A 23,058-nucleotide genomic window follows, 5' to 3' on the forward strand; every position below is an offset into this window, starting at 1 on the left:
GAGAGAAATGCTATGACAAATGTGCTTTGGAATATATTGATTTCTATTTGTTTAGGCATACGATTATGCTATTGTATGCTAAAAGTTTAAGGGAGATTTTTTATTCGTACCTCAAGGTAGTGGAATATCACCGCCTAATGTTTTCGTCTTGTGAAATATAAGAAAACATCGTCTTCCTTCAGCAAACAGCCACAACATATTCGCCTTCGTGTATGAATCAACAAGGCTTAGTTGTTAGCGGTGCCGGTGGTGTAGTGGTAAGCGTGCAGCAGGCCTGGGTTCAATCCCAGTCGGCGCCGCCGGGATGTTCTGAGGCATAACATCTATGATCACGCCTTCCTTTGGAAGGGAAGTAAAGCCGTTGGTCCCCGGTTCATGAGTTGATGTGATGGGTCGATAGGTAGGGTCCAGGTAGGGTCAGCACGGAAAACAAGATCGACGGAAAACAAATCAAGGAAAAAAAGGCTTAGTTGCTGTTGCTTAAATATCCGATGTTATAATTCGCCTAAAGGTAGCCTATTTGATTCTGTGAAACTACCCCGAATGTCACTACCCCGAACGCCGTTACCCCGAACGGTACACTACCCCGAACGCCGTTACCCCGAATAGTACACTACCCCGAATGGCGACTACCCCGAAATTAAGACAAATAGAAGAACAGCAAGGGATAAATTTTTGAGAAGGAAATTTTCTTTTCTAATTAACCACTTCATTCGAGCACTTAAAATGACGTTTACTACCGCTCGAACTTTGAAATAAAACATTATTTTGAGATTTTTTCTTCTAGAACCTCGAGAAAAGTAGCCAACATTTGTGCGTTTTATAATTAAAAATAGAAATTAGTTGGTCCAGTTTTGTGAAATCGCTGGTAGAAAGTCACGCCAAAACTGCTTGACAAAGTGGTCAATTTATACTGAATACAAATGATAGGATTCTATAACATTCCCCAGAAAACCATTCCCCCGAAAACCATTCCCCAGAATGCACCATTCCCCAGAAAAGCATTCCCCAGAATGTACCATTCCCCAGAATGTACCATTCTCCAGAAAAGTATGCCATGTATTAGATTGACTATTTTTGTTTATTATAGTCATTCCTGGAATATTCTTTCGCGTATATAAAAAGAAAAAGGATATGTTTATAAATTGCGTAGACAGTTTAGGGAAGGGGGGGTTGGCAATTGTGCACGGTCCATACAAATTTTAAAAATTTTGTATGGAAAATTGTCTACGCAGGGGAAGGGGGGGGGGTCAAGAATCCCAACAAAAAAAACTGTCTACGTAGTTAATGAACAGCCCCTTAATGGCTCAAGGGGGTTTCCCATCTTTGAAAATATAACAATAGGAAATAATTAATTCTTTGGATATACGATAAAGAAGGGAATATTCCCTTCTTTTAATATATAAAAGAGAAAATAATCAATTCGTTAAATATATGATAAAGAAGGGAATATTCCCTTCTTTGAAAATATAACAAAAGGAAATAATTAATTATTGGATGAACGATAAAGAAGGGAATATTCCTTTCTTTGAATATATAAAAAGAAAATAATTTATTCTTTGGATGTATGATAAAGAAGGGAAGGGAATATTCCCTTCTTTTAATATATAAGGAAAATATGTAATCAATAGCTTTTGGCGCGGGATTCGGGGTAATGACCATTTGGGATAATAACGTGTGGAATAATGTTATAAATTTGTAATCGATAGTTCAACGTTCCATGCACCGATTTTTCAATCCATAACGAGAAATTCTTCAACTCATGTCTAGACTCAGGTCGAACAATTCTTTGATAAGGTTTAACAGTTTCCGACTGGTATTGCATATTGAATTGGATTGCATATTAGACCCTTTGACTTTTTAAATCGTGAACGAAGTGCTCGAAAACTTGAAGGTTGTCATTTTCTAAAGAGCTTTAAAATGGTTTGGAATTGATAAATACATAGTTCCATAAAAGTAAACGTAGTGTATCATCAATTTAGTAAAGTGAAACTAATCAGAGAGTTTAATCACAGACAACAGACATAACACTTTGAAAAAGTTTTTCTTGAAAACATAGTGTCTCAAAACATAGGACCTCAGTAACGACATCTCTCGGGCTTCTCGCGTAAAACAAGCTTGCTCGCTTGCAAGCTTCAAAATTCCAATAAAAAATTATCATTTAATAATATAAATATATATATAAATTCCAAAACGAAATTTCCTTCTAAAAATGTACCCTTCTTTTGGCCCCTTGCTGTTCTTTCATTTGTCTTAATTTCGGGGTAATGGCCATTCGGGGTAGTAGGGCATTCGGGGTAATGGCCATTCGGGGTAGTAGGACATTTGGGGTAGTGGCATTCGGGGTTATGGCGTTCGGGGTAGTGACATTCGGGGTAGTGTCACAGAATCAGCCTATATATAGGTATCAATCATCAAAACGAAACGCTTAAATGTCTGATATTACAATTCGCCTAAAGGTATGCTCATTCATCGCCGAACTATTCTGCAGCCAAAAGAAAGAAGAGAGGGATATCGTTTTCTTATTTACTAATGGGGCGTTTACACTTATGCTATTTCACTAGTGCTAATGAGCCAGCTGCTAGCAAAAAAGCTCACCAGCATAATGTGAACAGGGCATCAGCGTCTACCAGCATGAGATTTCAGGAGCAATTTAAATCCGTGCTAGTTGACTAATACACTAGCGCTATCAAATTCGCATAGATGTAAACACCCCATACAGATGCTGAATTGGGCAAAGAGGCGACATCTTATCCATTTGACAAGTCTTCTGCTCGATTGGAATGACTTTTTTTTTGGCTTTATGATAGATTTTTAGTCGTTGGCTAGTTCATCTCTATAAAATAGGAGGCCCCAGAGGGGTTTCTGCCTGCAAGTTTTGTTACGGAGTTGGCTTACAATTCGCATGTATTCAAATAGAAGCAATTAAAACCAGATTCCAGTAAAAAGACTAACAATACAGGCAACGAGAAAAAAAACAATCTAGTACATCAAAGTTATGTAGGGTTTTGAACGAGGTTTCGAAAGAGATCGGAGCTCCTCCGTCCGGCAGAGATGTCCCGTCAGCCAAAAGAAAGTTAAAAGGACCTAAATGTTGTATAGCCCAGCGTCCTTGAGGAAATGAATAACTGTCGCTAAAGTGGAAGGTTCGTCGCCCAGTATGTCGCTAATGCTGTTGGGAAGTGCGTACTGCTCCCGTAGTTGTTGGTATTGCGGACACAGGCATAGGATGTGTTCCACCGATGCAGTGGTTCCGCAAACGTAGCACATTCTGTGGAACTGCGTCCCACCAAAACTATGTGAGATCCTTGTATGGCCTGTCCTAAGACGAGAAACCACCTTCTGGTCCCGTAGTTTTGAGTCTTAGTCTTAGCATAGAGGTAACTCTAAGACAAGTAGGTCCCGAAAAAACGTGCTCATCTTTTTGGCTCAGCTCTGGTACTATCTTCGGTCCCAAGCTAATCGATGCACCCCTCGAAACATGAGAAAATCCACGAACCCCTCATTTTATCTGTCAAACTTTCATAGAGAATCAAAACAAACATAGTGTAGTACTAGAATTTTGACTAGAATGGTATACGTTAATCGCTTGCTTGGGACCAATAGGCTAGTCAAGTAGTGAGCCAATTTCAAATCGATAGTTTCGTATTGATTGTTGGTCTTAGTCTTAGAGTTACCTCTATGGTTCTACCATAGAGGTAACTCTATGGTAACTCTAAGACCAGAAGGTCCCGAAGAAACTACATAGCTAAACTTTTTGGCTCAGCTCTGGTACTATCTTCGGTCCCAAGCTAATCGATACACCCCTCGAAACATAGGAAACTTTACGAACCCCTCATTTCAGTGCTAACATTTGAAAACGGCGCAAAAGCCATTTGTAAACAAATGGTTTGTGGGCCCTTTACTCGCTACCCGAAGAACGCCCACGCAAACCAACAGCATCGTCAGGAAGGGGAAAATTTCCCCTACCCGATGTTGCTGTTTTGTCGCGTGGGTGTACTTCAAGTAGTGAGTAAAGGGCCCACAAACCATTTGTTTACAAATGGCTTTTGTGCCGTTTTCAAATGTTAGCACTGATTTTATCTGTCAAACTTTCATAGCGAATCAAAACAAACATAGTGTAGTACTAGAATTTCGACTAGAATGGGGTATGTTAATCGATTTGCTTGGGACCAATAGGCTAGTCAAGTAGTGAGCCAATTTAAAATCGATAGTTTCATATTGATTGCTGATACAAGTGTATCCGCGGCAATCCCGAGGGGGACGACTCTACACACAAAGAAAAATCGTTTCTAAAATTAAAAAAACCATTGGTAGAATTGAAAGTTTGCATTGGTTCTTTTTGGTAGAAAGCGGTTAGCTTTCAAAACGATAGTCAGCAAACTGTCAAATCAAAAGTTGCTCGCTAGCAACTTTTAAAAGTTAAAACTTTCAAAAAGAATTGTACTTCTGTCAAATTAAAAGCGTGACTGTGTTAAAATTAAAGGCGGAATATTGTCATCATTTTGACTTGAAAATATGGTATAGTTAAAATGACATATGTGTAATTTTGAATTTAAAATACAATATTTTCAGAAGCAAAATAAGCAATTTTAATAAAAATAAAATTTATTTACTTTTCATAAATATTACATAGTGTTTTTATAAGAAATAAATCGAGAAAACAATATAAAAAGATCCAAGAATATGTGTTATCGATGGTGATGCTTTCGTTTACGTCTTGGCCTCGGTCTTGGAGCTGTCTTCACTTTGAGAGGAACCACAATGTTCAAGTGCGATAGCGATAGGCTCGGCGATAGGTGTATGGATAGGTACAGAAGAAGATGACCCAACAAATAACATCGTGATCGGTTCCCGGTCCATTTTCGTCTGACGTCAGATATTGAATCGGACCGTCCTTGGCGAGGAAAGTTTATAAAAATTAGTAACACACTTTGCATCTACTGTAAACAGTCGTTGATTACTCACTTGCATTCTGAACCGTTTCATCCTACTTGCAGGGGGGTTGATGATTTCCAGTGTTCGCTTTTCATCTTCAGTGGGTTGAGTTGAATAATTTCGTTTAACCGAGGATCACGTTGCTTTCCTTGAGGAAATCGATGAGCTGTACGGATGGCATCACTCTTACCTTGGGTTCTGCAAAAATATCCAGAGCATTATTCAATTGTATTCTCAAAATTGTACTTACAAACAAAAACTCACATCGATTGGAACAGCGCAACAATGTCTTTCCCGGGGAGATCTTTTGATTTGATAGTATTTTCTTTTCCGTTTTACCTGAAATTAAATTATTAAACTCAAATTTTTATATGTATTGTCATTTCATCTTACCTGTAGCGAATGTTTTCCGCGGAAGCTGCTATAATTACTTGTAATTGATAAATTGATTAAAGTTTCGTCCCAGTTTATTCTACCTCTTGGTCTGAGTGACATCGGTTCAAATTTAGCGGCAAAAGAAGGCACAGTGTTGCCAAAAAGTTTGTTATGAATTGGTATTTTTGACAGTTTAACAACTTTTATTTAAAAAATATGAGCTTTTAAAATTACAAGTCGAAAGTGAAAGAAAAACTTTTAAGCAAACAAAATTACATTCATTTCGAATATTTTCGTAGTTAAAACTACGAAATTCAGGAAACTTTTAATTTGAAATTGCAATAATTTTATAAGAACCATTTTTATTTTTTGTGTGATCTATGATGCAGGAAAGATTGTGTTTTGCTGTGACTAGCTGCGTGCACGCTGAGTAGATAGAAAGAAGATTGATGACGATTCTGAAGATTTCCTGCAAAATATTATGCCCGATGCAAGTAGATGCGAGAAATGAGAGAAGATTTTTGGAAGATTAATTCGCTGGTGTGAGATTTTTTGAGCATCTAGAAATGAGATTTAGATGTGTCGCCCCCCTCGGGCAATCCTATCCAGTATTTTACGCGAGATTTTACGATCGCTTATGGCCGCCACAATCTGGCTGAGTTTCTGGTAGGGAACATAAAATTTGAAGTTTGGCTTGTGTCGTTTGACGTGTAAACGATCAAATTTGAACGTTTACACGTCAAACGACACAACCCATACGTCAAATCATATGTTCCCTACCAAAAACTCAGCCAGATTGTGGCGGCCATAAGCACTCGTAAAATGCTGCATATGTACACTGAAAATAGTTTTCATGTAGCTTCCATTCCCGCATAAACGCGAACCATAAATTGACCTTACCTAAAATGGTTAAAAATTGTTTATAATCCCTGCTAAACTTCAACTGAAATGGTTATGGAACTTTACATGAACGTTTAATGATAAAGTTTCAACCTTATGTATTATGGTTTTTTGGAACTGGACCTTACAAATAATGGGTTGTTAAGAACCATTACCGTTCCAAATTCTTGTTTTCTCCATACATTTTCGGAAAGAGAACTATATTAGAACCTTTTAACTTATGGTTTGAGAACTTTAATGGTAATGGTTATGGTAGTCAGTAAGGTCCACGAATGGTTTTGTAACATCGTTCAACTTTATGTGGAATACATCGCGAATTGGTTGCCTGTAATTTACTGATTACCAATTCACGATATATTCCACGTAAAGTTGAGCGATAATACAAAACCATTAATGGACCTTACTGACTACCATAACCATTACCATTAATGTTCTCAAATCATAAGTAAAAACGTTCTTATATAGTTCTCTTTCTGAAAATGTATGGAGAAAACAAGAATTTGGAATGGTAATGGTTCTTAACAACCCATTATTTGTAAGGTCCATTTCCAAAATACCATAATACATAAGGTTGAAACTTTATCATTAAACGTTCATGTAAAGTTCCATAACCATTTCAGTTAAAGTTTAGAAGGGATTATAAACAATTTTTAACCATTTTAGGTAAGGTCAATTTATTGTTCGCGTTTATGCGGGTTGGAAACTCACATGATTTTCATCCATTATCAAAATTAATGGAACATAACATTTATGCGATCACAATAATTTTATATGATTTTTCATATGAATTTCATCGGCCTCATAATATTCATGTGATTTTGTGGAGGGATTTGCAGCTATGTGATCACAGGAAAGCTATATGAAAATCAAATGGATTTCATCCATTAGATATGTGATAATTTTTTTGAGTGTAAATTCGCCTTGCACTCAAAAAATTCCACACGATATCATCATGTGTCTCACATTTAATTTTGCGCTTATTGTGAAACACATCCATTTCATGTGTGAATCTTATGCTATGAACCATGCCTGAACACTATGGATTTTAATTGTGACACACTTGGATTGATATCAATAGCTTTGCACACCATAGTTCAATATTCTACAATATTCTACTTTATCGACTTCTACTTTACCGACTCTAAAAATGAATCGACCAATATATAAACAAAACTGCCAGAAGCCAGAGCTTTCACATATCTTTTTAATGGAGTCGGATTTTGGATTCGATCATGAACTGTTGGGGTGTGCTGCTGCCAGAGTCTTCGTTCAATCTCTCTGTGCCACGGTTGTTCTCATATATGAGGCGGGTTGATAGGAAAAAGTCACAACTCTTGTTCTCGATGTTTACCTTTCTGAGCTAGCAATTCACATCGTATTGAAATGCAAAACACTTTAAATCCATCTGTTTTGAACAGTAGCGTGATTCAATGTGCAATACACTTGAATAGATAGTGAAAAAATTTCAACATTTCAAAGTTTGAAACACTATAAATTAACGTGTATAACACATTGAACCAAGGTGAAATACACTTAAAGTAAATGTGATTCTGCATTTAAAAAATCAAGTGTTTAAACACTTCGATCAAACGTGTGAAATTTTTTGAGTGTGGTGTAGGATTTACAATCAGTGCTTAAACACTTCGATTAGACGTGTGGACTTTTTTGAGTGTAGTTTGTTTTCCAAAAGTTCGCAGATTTACTGTGCGTTTGTTCGTGTTGTCTGTCAGTAGTGTCGGTCGCATCGTGCGATGGAAAGGCAGAGCTTCCGGAGCAGACTCCGATTGAAAACGGAGAACGAGGACTGTGTTGAGGGTAACTCGTGTGTACCTATTATTTCGAATAGGTTCGTTACTCTTCCTACCGGAACTGAGAATACCAACCCAGCAGTGACGCAGGAGAAGCGGAACAAGAATGGCCAGTCCGATGTCACCGCGACGAACGTCAGCGATGTCGGTGATTTCGGCGACACCATCGATAACGAGAATTCTACTGGCCCGAGTGCGTCAAAAGTGAAGCTACCTCGCATGATGGTGAAGAAAGTGCCACGCAACACGCTCATTGGTGATTTCACATCGCAGGGCGTCACAGCTGAATTCAAGCGAAGTATGAAGTGGCCGTGAAGTACCTGAAGGATTCCAAGGCGGAATACTTCACGCATGACATTCCTGGTGAAAAACCCTTCAAGGTGGTCATCAGGGACTTACCGAACTTCGACCCCCAAATCAATCGAAGCCGAAATCAAGGACCGGTACCAGCTGGCCCCAAGCGCTGTCTTCCGGATAACGAGGAGAGACGAAAACGCGAAGACGAACCCGGATTTATTTTTCCTGGTCCACTTCCAGAAGGAGATGGTGACGCTTGCAAGCCATCCACTCTATGCATTCCATCATCCTTCGCTGGGAGCCAGGGATAGGGAACAGCACAAAGCACCGACAAGTAAACACATACCCTTTGCTTCCCAGAAGGTTTTTGGTTGTTGAGATGCAAAAATGTATTTTTGAAAAAAAGTGCTAGAACAAAAGATGTTTCATGCAGTCGAAAATGATCGAATACATGAACAAACGTTTTTGATTAAAATCAATAGTATGCTAATTGTGTTTCAATAGCTGTTCAGTTAGTCCTCAAGAATAGACGAGAATAATGAACACAAGGAGGAGCTTAAATAAGTACTGACTATTTAGTGGCGGATTGACACACATGAGAAGGACCGAAAAGATATAGATCACCTGGGAAGGAGAAGGTGTTTATTTTCAAAAACAACAAATTTTTAAGTTTGAGTGAAATATAATATTGTTCCATGCTACGGATTGATTTTGAAACTGTTTGTAATGGAATGAGCCGATGGTAATTCACTATGCTACCTTGTGTATATGCTTTTATTGTATTCGCTGTGTGTTTTGGGTGTCGGAAGGTGTTTCATCGTGATTTAGAGAAAAAGGATGCCGGAAATCGTGTACTTATCGACAAGAAAAATGTCAGCTCGATAGGCTTGTTATAACTGCTCAGTCAGACAGATACAAGCGTTGTAATGTTGATGATGAATTTCTGCCACTCCTCTTCAAATCGACCGTTAGGAGGTCATCTATGAGTGTTATTTATTACTTCGTGTGCTGATGTGCTTACCGCCACGTGGATCTTTTCTCACAGGTTAAGGTTCTCGCTAACCATAATTTCCATAATTCCACGGAGTGGCGAGGGCGGGGATGGGAGGGGTATTAATCTAAAAGCTCGAACTGTCTGCGTGGAATGCGGATAGCCCTTTATCATCTCCTAGAGCTTTTAGAGCGAAAGCGGCAACAACATGTTAGATATTAAAACCCATCTGTCTCCGGTCGCAAACGCGCTAGAACTTTGCCGATGACTAGAAATCGTCACATTTAAAGTTAGCCGTCAAGTCCTGGTGAAAGTGCGAATAGAAACAACGTTTATAAGTTCGAAGTGCACATTTGATAGTAAAGATTGCCCATATCGTTGTCGTGATAAATACAGAATATAGATATTTATTGATGCAGAATCATTCATAAGTCATCTCCAGCTGACTATTTACCTAGTATAGAATCTTGCGGAAACTTCTTCGGCCCACTTCTCCGGGTGAGCCGTCTTCTTGTGGGTGTACATATTGGAGCTAGAGTTGGACGTCCTCGGACAAAACGGACACTGGTACAGCACCACTCCCGTGTGTGTTGCTTCGTGCTCCTGAAATGGCCCAACATTCAATTGAATCAAATTTCAATCCGAACCTTGTCTTAAACCGAAGACAACAAATACATACATTGATATGTTGTCTTCGCTTTAGCCTTACTTTCATCCGCAGCTGCGTCTTGCACACCTTTCCACAGAAGGTACACGTGTACATCGGCCGATTGGAGTGGTGGAAGTTCTTGTGGCCCATCAGTGCCGCCTCGTTGACCGACTCCTTGCCGCAGATGTCGCACTTGACCGGGCCAGTCGTGTCGTAGCAGCGCCGTCGATGGCGCAGGTAGCTCTTCTTGTTGATCAGCCATCGCTGGCACTTTTCGCACTGCATCTTCAAACTGGCCAGCCCCTCCTCGGTGTGCGTCAGCCGGTGTTCCTCGAGCAGTGCCCGGTGAGTGAACCCTTTGGCGCAAATGTCGCAAACCCAGTCGCACACGGCATCATGCTTCTTCTGTTGGTGAGCCTTCAGCTGCATCGAATTCGAGTAAGCCTTGTTGCAAATCTCGCAGAAGTGTGTCTTTCGCTCCTTGTTAACGTGCCAATTGGTGTGCTGTTTCAGGAGGTAATCTTTAACGAAGGCAGCCCCGCAGATGTCACATTTGAACGGCCGTTCCGAAATCGGAGTGTGTATCCACCATTTGTGAATCTGCAAACCGGAACTGTCCGCGTAGGTTTTACCGCAGATATCGCACTTGAAGTGGTCTGGATTCAGATGCCTTAGGCAGTGTTCGTACAGTCGTTGCCGTTTTCCAAACTTCTTATCGCAGCAAATCACCGCATGCGTACTCATGTTGTGGACCTTCAGGGCGTGATAGGACAATTTGTTGTAGGTCTCACCAACAAAGTCACATTTGGAGCAGTTTAGGGCGACGAACTTCTTAATCAAATCGTCCTCTTTGGCTAAGTCCTCCGCCGTTCGTTTGAGTTTCGCCGCTTCCGGTTGAAGCTCTGAAGCCATGTCTCCCATGGCCATGTCCTGGTTGGAACTTTCCCCAAACTGATGATGACTCAAATTGTGATTCTCCAAATTCCTCACACTTAGGAAGTACTTGTTACAAATCGTGCAGTGGTGGTTCTTCTTCTCGACTTCCTCGTGCCATTTGATGTGACTGTTCAGGAGATCTTCCGCCGCGAAAGCCTTCGCACACTGATCGCACTTGAATTGCTTCTGGTCCTCAGGCGTATGTACCAGAAACATGTGATTCGCGTAACTGCTTTTGTCCTTGAAAATGCAATTGCACTCCACGCAACGGCTCCGATCGCTCTTCGTTGGTTCGTGATTCCTCAGATGTTCCACCAATGCGGTCTTGGTAGTCCACTTTCGATTGCAACAGTACACATACCCGTACGTGTCGTGAACCTTCTTGAAATGTACTCTCAATCGATAGAACGATTCAAAAACTTCATCGTTCTCTATACCCATTTCGGCACACTTGTGGCAGGTAATGTCCATCTCCTGCCGAATAAATTCATTCATTTCCTTATTATCTGCCTTCTCCTTCCTGAGCTTTGTCTTTTTGGTTCGTTTGCTAACGGCTCGCTTCCTTTTTATCGCAGCCAGACGCTTCGCCAGAGGAACATCCGAATCGGATGCCTCTGCGCTCTCGTCGAGAAAATCTTCGTTCCTTGCACCAGGTTCTTCCTCCTCATCCGAACTGGTTTCAATCTCTTTCCCCACGGATGACCTCTCCCCCTCAGTATCTTCCTGCTTCACCTCTACCTTACAAACCGCTTCCACAAAAATCTGGCCCCTATCCGGATCATCCATCGAATCATCCTCCACTCCAAAAACCATCGATTCCTGCTCGGCCCCGCATTCTATCGTTTCTGTTTTGATTGCCGCCACCATCGCTGATCCATGGTGGACCTTCTCCACAGTGCAGTAAAACTTATGGAACTCGTCTATCTTTTCCCAGCAACTGGTGCACACCGATTTGTTCCAGTACTCGGCTCTGGTAAACCAGAAGTGCTTCGCAAACACGGCTGCTACATCTTCGCCACTAACATTGTCCCGTTCGGCAATACACAGAAAGTTATCCGTCCGGCGGAGACAGGTGAAGCAATCCTCCAGCTGGCCACCGGATGAATCCATGGTGACTATTTCCTGAATCCACTAATTTGGAGAATTTTCTTCGTAAAAATTGAGTATGATGCAAAAATTGCAATCAGAACGGTACGCCAAAGTGACGGATTTGGAATTATTGTAAACAGACCCAATGCGAAAAGTATGGATAAATATACGGGTTTTGTGAGGAGGAGGATGGGGATGTTCATGATCAGGGATCTCATGATAGAAGTCAAGCGATGTGAATTTATTTTGAAATTTAATGTTTAACATTAATAGGGGTTATGCTGACCATGACATAATAGCAGGGGATAAGCCCGCAAAAACGCGAACCATAACTTGACCTTACTGAAAATGGTTAAAAATTGATTATAATCCCTACTAAACTTTAACTGAAATGGTTATGGAACTTTACATGAAACCTTATGTATTATTGTTGGTATTATGGTTTTTGGAAGAAGACCTTACAAATAATAGGTTGTCATGAACCATTACCAATCAAAATAGTTATTTCCTCCACACGATTTCGGAAAGAGAACTATATTAGAAGCTTTTTACTTATGGTTTGAGAACTTTAATGGTAATGGTTATGGTAGTTAGTAAGGTCAATGGATGGTTTTGTATTATCGGTCAACGTATTGTATTGTATTACCGGTTACGTGGAGTATATCGCGAATTGGTAATCATTAATTTACAGGCAACCAACTTGCAATAAATTCCACATAAAGTTGACCGATGTTGCAAAACCATCCATGGACCTTACTGACTTATGGACCATGGACCATTACCCTTAAAGTTCTCAAACCATATTGAGAGCTTCGGAGAAGAGTTATGAATATCAGGAAAACTGCGGGAGCTTAAGGAAAGTACAGTGAATCTTAGGAAAGTACAGACAACTCTAATTTTTTGAGAAGTTAAAAGAACTTCTGGAGGAGTAATGATATCTTTAGGGAAGTCCCGACTAGCGAGAAAGTTTAAAGATCTTCAAGAGAATATTCGGACAACTTCGTACATATCAAGAAAATGTTGAAAACTTCTTCGAAGATCTAGAGTAGTTTTTAGGAGAACTTCAGAGTAGTTCTGAAGAGAACTTAGTTCTGAGGAGAATTTCAAAGTAGTTCTGAAGAGAGCTTCAGAGTAGTTCTGAGAAGAAGTTCACAGTTATTCTGAGGAGAACTTCAGAGTAGTTCTAAGGAGAAGTTCAAAGTAGTTCTGACGAGAATTTCAAAGTAGTTCTGAGGAGAACTTCCGAGAAATTCTGAGGAGAATTTCAAAGTAGCTCTGATGAGAACTTCAGAGTATTTCTGTGGACAGTTTCAGAGTAGTTCTGAGAAGAACTTCAGAGTAGTTCTGACGAGAACTTAGTTCTGATGAGAACTTCAGAATAGTTCTGAGGAGAAGTTCAGAGTAGTTCTGAGGAGAATTTCAAAGTAGTTCTGAAGAGAGCTTCAGAGTAGTTCTGAGGAGAAGTTCACAGTTATTCTGAGGAGAACTTCAGAGTAGTTCTAAGGAGAAGTTCAAAGTAGTTCTGACGAGAATTTCAAAGTAGTTCTGAGGAGAACTTCCGAGAAATTCTGAGGAGAATTTCAGAGTAGCTCTTATGAGAACTTCAGAGTATTTCTGTGAAGAGTTTCAGAGTAGTTCTGAGGAGAACTTCAGAGTAGTTCTGAAGAGAATTTTAGGGATGTTCCGAGAACTCCAGAGAAGTTCCATTAGCCTCAGGAAAATTTCGGGAAATTTATGAAACTCCCCGGGAGCACCCGGAACATGTATGGCCAGTGTGATCTTGAATACTTAATATGGTCACCAATGATCTTATTTTTGAATCCTCATATAGTTTGGAGTGTCACCATTGACCAAATGCTGGAAATCAACAAAAAAAATCATGATTATTATAACAACCAGTTTTAAACGAATTGAAACATAAATGAGATTCGGATTACTCACAACTAGATCATTAAGAATAGGAACAGCTATCGAACGAAATTTCCGACATCGAAGCTAAAAACAGCAATTTTAGTACTGCTCGTCTTGACTAGCCTAATAAAATTTGTATTGTTATTTTGCTTAACGACGTGTTCAGGGTTTCATCCAATCCGTTTATGGAATAGTTCTATCATTTGGGCTATCGATCGGGTATATGGGATTTGTTTTATTAGGGTATTGTTTAATTGTTCTAATAACCATGGTCGTGGTCAGTTTACATGTTATGTCATTGTGGATAATACCATGAACATAGTAAATTTAACCATGATGATTTCATGGTAGCTGTCACTATATTCATAGTCTGGTGGATACAACGACGGGAGCCAATTCGACCGGTCACTTGCAAGAGCCAATCGAGCATGTCTGCTTATTTTTAGATCAATATGGTTGAATTATTGCTGTATCACTGAAACAAAGACCATAGTTAGGAATACTAATTTGCAGAAAACACTTATTTTCAATTTAACCACTAGACTGATGCAAAATTTGACTTTTTCGCTACACAGTGCTTAAATGGTTTCAAATCGGGTCCTGATTAGCCTCCCAAAGTTACAACTCATTTGGTTAGAAACAGACTTCGCACAAGCCATTTGAAGTTTACATGTAAATTACTATGGGAAATCTCAATTTTTTGTTTATTGCCTTCTAGACTCTTTCCATATTGAGCTGCGAAACAGTTTGATAGCCATTCTTATAGAAAATTTTCTCAGCTACAACTTTGCTCAAGATCGTTTCTATGCAAAACGAGACAGGAAAAATTTATTAATTATTTAAGAGATTGGTAAACTTATGACATGATCAAACAGCTGCTCTGTACGCAACACTGTATTTTGCAGTGTGACCTAGTAGCCATGATTTTTGTGTCCTATTCAACGCCCCAGAAACACCAATGTTGCCTGCTTAGCAGTGGATTGAGCATGATCATAAGACATCAGCGCATTGAACCATTGATAACTTTCGATCCTTGCATTTCATAAAAAAGTGGTGTTGAGCAAAGTTGTAGCTGGGAAAATTTCCTACAAGTACAGTTGAAAGTTTTTGAAGCAGACCGATATTATTTATTAGATAGACATAAACAAAAATCTTGGTTTTACCATAGTAATTCCCATACAAACTTCAAATGGTTTGTGCCATCTCAGTCTCTCACCAAATAAGTTCAAACTTTGAGAGGTTAGTCAGGATCCGATTTGGAATCGTTTAAGCACAGACAAACAGACATAACACATTGAATATTTCTCACTGTAAAACATCGTAGCTAAAACATTACCGCCATCTGTTGAGTACAGTGTGGTGGGTAGTACGCTGAACAGATGGCGGTAGTGTGTAAACGTCAAACGCAAGGGAATTGACTATGCGCGCCACAGGTGGTGGTACTACCAACTACGATACGTCAACTTGCGACTGTTATGTCTGTTTGTCTGTGGTTTAAGTATTGTGGAGCGAAAATTTCAAATTTTGCATCACTCTAATAACCACGCTTATTACCGTTCAATATACTATGATTTCAGTGTAATTAACTATGAATGTAAGCAAATTTACTATGATTCTGGAAAAACTACTATGCTTGCTCAAAATGCATAGTAATTTTGATAGAAATAATTATAAATTAAATTAAATTGCTTTCTGCCAAAATCTTTTGGTGAGGGAATTTAATTAAAACCAGCAATATAGTATTTTTGCCATTGAATTTTGTTTCAGTGCAACCATTGAATTTATCTCTGTGTAGAACCCCTATTTTCACTAACATTACACTGAGGCAAAAATACTTAAGAATTCCATAAGAATCACTTATGACTTCACGACAAAAGGATCTGTTATGGAAATCATCATGTAGTTTATCTTATGACTTCGGAGGGGAATTTATTCATCATACCACTTAAGATTTTCATAAGTTGTCTTATGAAAATCATATTCAAGTGTTATGAATAACATACGTATTTACTTGTTAAAATCATAATACGTAGTTATGAATATCATTTTTAACTTGCTATAATATTCTTTAGTATGCTATATGAATTATTTTTTAATAGAAATTTAATTATCACAAGAAGCTCATAAATTGATCGAAATTTATCCAACCGTCATTTATTTTAAGGATGGACAAAGCTCGATCAACTCATGAGTTCTTGCTGGAAAATATTCAATCATTTGCTATGGCTTAAATGTTCTTTCATTGGAATATAATTGATTAACAACATAGGTTTATTGATAATACTAAAATTAATAATATTCTCTACATCTAGTTAAAATCATTATTAATCCTGATTTTTCACTTAATGAATAGAAAATGGAGATCCAATCACTGCATTAATACCAATAATACACATTGAATCACATCTTTCTACGGCTTCATAAGCTAATAAATGATCATCATATGCTCCTTTTTCCCAATTTCTGCACATGGCTTATATTGTTTCTCTATTTTTCACAAACTCTTCTATTTCTAACAATTTGATCGATGCGCTTTCCGATACGATATCGTTATAAATTGACCTATTTTAAATTGTGAACCTTTGAATTGGATCGAATGTGCAAAAAAACTTTTCTTTCACATTGAAAGGGCATTCGTTTGCGATTTTCAAACAGTATGGTCTCGTTTGTAGGATGTTAACATTAAATTCACCTTCATGCTCTAAATTTAAAAAATCTTTTGTGGTATATGTCATATTCTCACTAAGTTTTACCTTTGATTCTTTGGGAAAAAACGCGAATAATGACTTCACTGAGGTCGTTTATTGACTCTGCAGTGGTTTTTCGTCCCAAAGATAAATGGAATCGGCAACCGTGTCGACGACTAGCTTTTGACCCGCGTTAGAAAGTTTATGCGTTGTCGCTTCTTTCAACACTTGTTTTCCGTAATCTGTTTTTACCAAAAAAGTACGAAGATGGCTTGGCGACAGAAAAGTAGGTGATTCCCTGTTCACTGATGTCGAATATTCTTCTTTTTCCTAGAAGGAGTAAAGAAGTAGATTTTTAGAACTTAGTCAAATATATGATAAAATAACTTACGTTGTTTTGTTCAAAGTTTCTGTTCACAGGAAAATGCTCTGCTACTTCTGGCTCAAAAACCTCGACGGTACACAGCAAAAAAAGTTGTTGAATATTACATCGAAACTGCTGCAACCAGGTCAATCCATCGGTTGTGTAATATCACATTGTACGATGTACATCGATTTTGCGAACAAAATTACATCCATTGATGTAATATTGTATCTGCTTTTTGCTATTACATCATTATTTCATACATCAGCTTGAATTACGTTGATCGATATTACATTTTTTTTTGCTGTGTACGTACAGCTGGAGGAAGCTTTTTATTCGATGTAGGCGCACTGATAGTACTTCGGAGTGAAAATAATCCTCTTTTCACGAGCTTTTCTTTAGAACTTTCAGTAGATAATTTTTCTGCACTTTCCGCTACCAAATTTAACTTTTCGGTGGTATTTCAAACTTAAATACAGCTGCGTTCGTGATTGTCGTCTGCTTTCCGGTTGTTGAACACGAAGTTGCTGGTAGAACGAACTCACTCGAATCATCAATTTCGTTGACTGGCTGGAATCTTCTTCAGCGGATGGATAACTTTTCTGAATTTCCTCATTAAACACTTGGAGATCCTGTGAAAATGAACAAACAAAATGGGGTAAAACGACGAGGAAATAATAAGGAACAGGAACTTACATCGATCGGATTTCCGATTATAACTGCTTTTTCTTTCAGGGGCTGGCCACCACTAGCAAACAATTTTGAAGGTGCTTGAAATGACATAAATTAAAAAAGCATAAATCATTTTAAATAGTAAGTCGCTCCAGTGTAAGTCGCTTTTTACGCGGTTTTTTTTACACGGTTTTTTTTACGCGGTTTTTTTTTACGCGGATTTCAGAATTTACGCGGTTTTTTTTTTACGCGGATTCCGGAATTTACGCGGTTTTTTTTTACGCGGATTTTGGTTTTTTTTTACGCGGATTTCAGAATTTACGCGGTATATCGCTTTTTACGCGGTTTTTTCTTACACGGTCTTTTTTACGCGGTTTTTTTTTACGCGGATTTCGGAATTTACGCGGTTTTTTTTTACGCGGATTCCGGAATTTACGCGTTTTTTTTTACGCGGGACGTAAAAAGCGACTCCAGTGTACTTACATTTCTCTGCCGCCAATCCAAATTTGGTTGATTTAAAATGGAAGCGAGTAATTCGAAAACAGCGAACAAAAAGAAGCTTCATCCAACGTTAGCATTAAGCGTAGTTTTGACTGTTGAAATCACAAACGAAGTGACAGACGGAGCGGCTCGAAATTTGATTTGACGCACTTACATTTGAAATTTTCGAGTGTACCTCACGGCAACACTATCTACTCATATGTACTAGCTTAAAGTAGGAGGTACCGTATGTTATCTCTTTTTCTCTAACAAAAATTGAAAGGGAGAGCCTGTTGTCAAACAGCATGTCATTATGACGTTTAGTTGTTATCTGCTTTTCTTTTGTATAATAAAAGATCATAGGCCAAAATGATTAGGGGTGAACACATCGGGTTTACATTTGCTCACAAGTAAACGATGTTGAGCTGTCAATGAATCGCGCTTGTTGCCATTGTTGCTACAGATTTCTTCAGTCCCTGCTTCTAACCAAAGCCAGAGTCAACCGCGACCGAGAAGACATTGACAGAACCCGGGCATACTCGGTATGCATTCGCTCATCCGTAGTGGAACTGTTGACGGTCTTCGGGGAGTCGGAGGATGGTGATAGGAAGGAGGACCTGCTGGAAACACTGAGGTACCTGATTGGAGTGTGTCGCGAGGCGGTGGATGGAATTCGATGCCGCTTTGTGCTTAGAATTCATAATTTGGCGGTGAAGTTCAGTGGGAAGGTGGTAAGTTTAGTTTAGGCATAACATTTCATACCGGCTCAAAAGCATTTGTAAACAAACTTTCTAATGCACTTTACACGCGAACCAAAGTACGCCCACGCAAACCAACATCATCGGATAGGGGCAACTATCACCTTTCCGGAAGTGGTATTGGTTTGCGTGGGCGTACTTTGGTTCGCGTGTACAGGGCCTTAGAAAGTTTGTTTACAAATGCTTTTGAGCCGGTATCAAATGTTATGCCTGAGTTGATTTTGTTTAGAAGGATTCTGTGTAATAAATTTTACTTTTTCAGAATAAACGACACATTAGTGCAATGCGCTTGCTTGCTGGAAGATTGCCATTGGGCGGAAGAGCACACGGAGTTGTTGCTAAGGGTGAGTCGGATGGTGCTCAAGGCGATATACGATGCACATACGAATGGATGTGATCTGCTCCACCACAATTCGATTGTTGCGGCATTGGTCCGAGTCTGACGATTTCACGATCCGGGCGAAAGCAGTAGGGATTTACAACGATGTGTTCGATAACTCAACGGCGCTGCTGTATCGACTGTTCAGTGTGTATCAGAAGTGATATATAGAGAAGTTTAGCGAGATGGAAATGGCAGAATTATTCCACAAGAGTTTGCCTTATTTGGAAATAATTCTTAGGGTGAGGCTTCCAAGCAGTACTTACAATTAGTGGAGATTCTTAGTAGGGTTAACTACCCCCTTTCCGGCCTATTAAGCACAACGCGCACTTAGTCTTTCTTAATCTAGCACAGTTTAGCATCAAACGAAATGTTATTATTACTGATGGCTTCCAAATTTATTTACCTTTCTGTACGTACCGTAAGATTTAATAAAGAGAAACCAATCGTTGAGATATTGTCAAAAGTCTAACACTGATTCTTGATGCCAAACTCGGCCTTCGGATTCTAAATTCGGCCTAACGCATTGAATCGCCAATGAATTCACTTCGGCCTTTCGGATGAAGATAAAAATTGATTCGGTCGGAGCGCTTCTTTTGTTTTTGTGAATTATGGGTGCAAAGCTTCATATAACGCATTCTCATTGACTTTGTTCGACAGCTAATTGACTAAAGTATCGTACCAAACCCATAATTGACTTGTTAACTCTGAAATCATGGATTTATTTGATGTTTTCTGCTCGATAGGCCCAAAATGGGCGATTAGACCGAAGTAGTTCTCTACCCTATTTTTGAAAGAATAGAATCTGAGCCAACGGCAAGTTCCGTGTGGATTTTGAGTAAGTACACAGAAAAAAAAGTTGTTGAATATTACATCCAAACAGAGGTCATTCCGCTGGTTGTGTAATATTACGTTGTACGATGTACATCGATTTTGCGAACAAAATTACATCTATTGATGTAATATTGTATCTGCTTTTTGCTATTACATCATTTTTTCATTCATCAGCTTGAATTACGTTGATCGATTTTACATTTTTTTTTTGCTGTGTATATCTCAACTTTCAAAACAGCTCTGTTCTGGATATGAAAACGCTGAAATCCCTATCAGAGAAATTGAAAATCCTCAGTGGGAAATCCCCTCCGGATCAGATTTTGGTAGAAATCGTTAAATTCATCTCACTTCAATTGCGGATACATTTGGATCAAATTAAGCAGCAGGCTTCGGAGGTAACCGAGCCGATCATTGAATTGTGCAAATCGTTGGTCAAATTCAGTAAATACTGCCCCAGGAATCAAGCCCAGATTTGCTCCCGCTGTGGAAGCTCCAGTTGAAATTTTGTGGATTACATTTCAACGATAGTTATAAACTTGGCTATGACCATGTCCAAGGCCGGCAGGAAATCAGTCCAGAACTGGTCGGATTGGTCAATGGATTTCTGAGGCATAAAATGTTAACTCTGGACGATTTGGGATGCGAAAAGAAGCCATCGCTGCTGGACTCCGGGTTGCGATTTTTGGTCAATTGGATACAGGTTGCTGTGCAGCTACTCCCCGGAAGAGAAATGCTGGACCTTGCTCGGTTGGTCGTCAACTTCAAGTACAAATACGGATTCGATTTTCTAACGGATAGTTATTTGATAAGACTCGTGGAGAACTGCCTTAAGGATGCCGGAGTCTGCTCGGCTGCAATTGATATTAAATTCGTAAAACTATTGGCAGCGCTTCGAGATGTTGCTGACGACTCCAAAGACGTGGACGAAACAATTTATGCGATTGTGAACTTTCAACTAAGCACCAATACCGACCAATTCGTTGAATATTACAACAGAAAAGTTGCACATAACATATACACACTAATCCAGTCAGTAATGTTTTTACTGGGTTTTTAATTGCGGACTGTTCGATAAAAGTTTAAAACTCTGTAGAAAATTAAAAAATATGAAACTTATTCCGAACTTGTACAGATATAGTTCTGTTAATCTCATTTCTTTTTTTTTTTCTTCCTTTGATTTGTTTTCCGTCGATCTGGTTTTCCGTGCTGAGCACCAATGCTACCAACGCCAGCAAGCTAGCTCTCATACCCGGACCCTACCTATCGACTCATCAACTCATGAACCGGGGACGGCTTCACTTCCCTTCCGGAGGAAGGCGTGATGAGGATTTTATGGCTCAGATAATCCGGCTGCACCGACTGGGACTGAACACAGGCCTTTTGGAGTGAGAGGCAATCACGCTTACAAAATTAATCACCACTGGCGCCGCTAATCTCACATAATGATAGAAAATAAAATTTGTCGATTTCATTGATTCAGCAATTTAAAAACCCAGTTAAAAATACTGACTCCTGTAAAATAATCTAAGTGTGTACACAGAAAAAAAGTTGTGGAATATTACATCCAAACAGCTGCACAGAGATCATTCCGCCGGTTGTGTAATATTACGTTGTACGATGTACATCGATTTTGCGAACAAAATTACATCCATTGATGTAATATTGTATCTGCTTTTTGCTATTACATCATTATTTCATACATCAGCTTGAATTACGTTGATCGATGTTACATTTTTTTTTTGCTGTGTAGGAGTAGGACATTCCGCAGGCTGTGTAATATTACGCTTTGTGATATACACCGATTTTGCGAACAACATTACATGAATGGATGTAACATTGTAAGGTAGAATGGTGCACGACATCTGAAGGAAAGCAGAAAACGTGCGCGAGTTAACGCCGGTGCCAACCGCACTTGGCAAATTCCATCGTCGGTGCTTTCGTCAGCATCTAGGACGGATGCACAGCACGGCAACAGCAGCGAGCTTCATTAGCATTCCGCAATCGGGCGATCGATTGGACTCCGGACTAACATAGTGGACACTTTTCGCGAGTGCTAGGTTCTCTGTAGGAATTATTGATTGAATAAAGTAGTCTTTAGGTAGCAGCAGTAGTGAGAAGATCTTTTTTAAAAAGAACCTCCGAAACTTTAACTGGCGCCCGAATAGGGACCTGCCGATGTGGAAATCGTATAAGTTCCGCGGTAAAAATCGTAAACTCAGTGCTAGTACGAAACATCATCAAAAGTGGAATATCAGAGATTCCAGCGTCCAAGGAGCCAAGCACATATCACAAACGGGTACCACGAGCCCCACCGCAGCAACCAAACAGAAATCAGGACACCGTAGCCATCCGGCTCGATCGTCATCAGGGCCCCCAGTAGCATCGCAGCAAACAGGACAACCCCGAAGTGACTGCCTGGTTTCTCTCCACAGGCAGAAGTTCCCAGCGAAGACCATCCCAAAATCATCCTCAAAAGTTCAACGGAAGATGTTGACAATCTTTATACTTCCAATACTATTGAGACAAACATAGACGCTACAAATACAAAAGATAGATCAACCAATTTTTGTTTTCGAACAAGGTGTTAGCAGAATTCAGATTCATTCCTATTATTACCTACATCATTTTAACATAGAAATCTTGAACCACCATGTAACCGATTTGAGAGATAAATTTAATAAAGTAGGAAAAACGCAGTTTACAGATATGATAGTCCAAAAATTTGACGACATAAACCTCTCACTAGGAACTATTTTACAAACCAAGATACAGAAACGTTGGGACGCAGTAGGAAAAGTTTGGAAATTTATTGCCGGATCCCCCGATGCAGATGATTTAAAGTTAATCAATTCAACCATTAACAATCTCGTAGCAAATAACAATATACAAGTAAAGATTAACCGAGAAATGGCATTACAGTTAAAAGAGACAGTATTTAAAACAAAAGATGCTATTCAACTGTTCAATTCAAAAACTTCCGAACTATATTC

General features: G+C 39.3%; 1 protein-coding gene across 1 annotated transcript; it reads right to left on the bottom strand.

Annotated features, from left to right (window-relative positions):
- Positions 1-9,720: 9,720 nt before the first annotated feature.
- Positions 9,721-12,078, bottom strand: LOC135713294 (transcription factor grauzone-like). Its single transcript, XM_065236378.1, has 2 exons — positions 10,019-12,078; positions 9,721-9,912 (listed from the first exon to the last, which is right to left on the bottom strand). The coding sequence occupies exons 1-2, from the start codon at positions 12,002-12,004 to the stop codon at positions 9,760-9,762; spliced, it is 2,139 nt and encodes a 712-aa protein (XP_065092450.1). The 5' UTR covers positions 12,005-12,078; the 3' UTR covers positions 9,721-9,759.
- Between the last annotated feature and the right edge of the window lie 10,980 nt (positions 12,079-23,058).

Source organism: Ochlerotatus camptorhynchus, unplaced genomic scaffold (genome assembly GCF_037179485.1).
Source record: "Ochlerotatus camptorhynchus isolate MF236.1 unplaced genomic scaffold, CSIRO-AGI_Acam_v1.1 ptg000550l, whole genome shotgun sequence".
Lineage (NCBI taxonomy): Eukaryota > Metazoa > Arthropoda > Insecta > Diptera > Culicidae > Ochlerotatus > Ochlerotatus camptorhynchus.

What these genes read in the sequence shown, in the direction of transcription:
- LOC135713294 (XM_065236378.1), bottom strand. Translation starts at nt 12,004, where the DNA reads ATGGATTCATCCGGTGGCCAGCTGGAGGATTGCTTCACCTGTCTCCGC. An exon ending in AGACGCAGCTGCGGATGAAA is followed by an intron (nt 9,913 to 10,018) that starts GTAAGGCTAAAG and finishes GGGCCATTTCAG; the next exon opens with GAGCACGAAGCAACACACAC.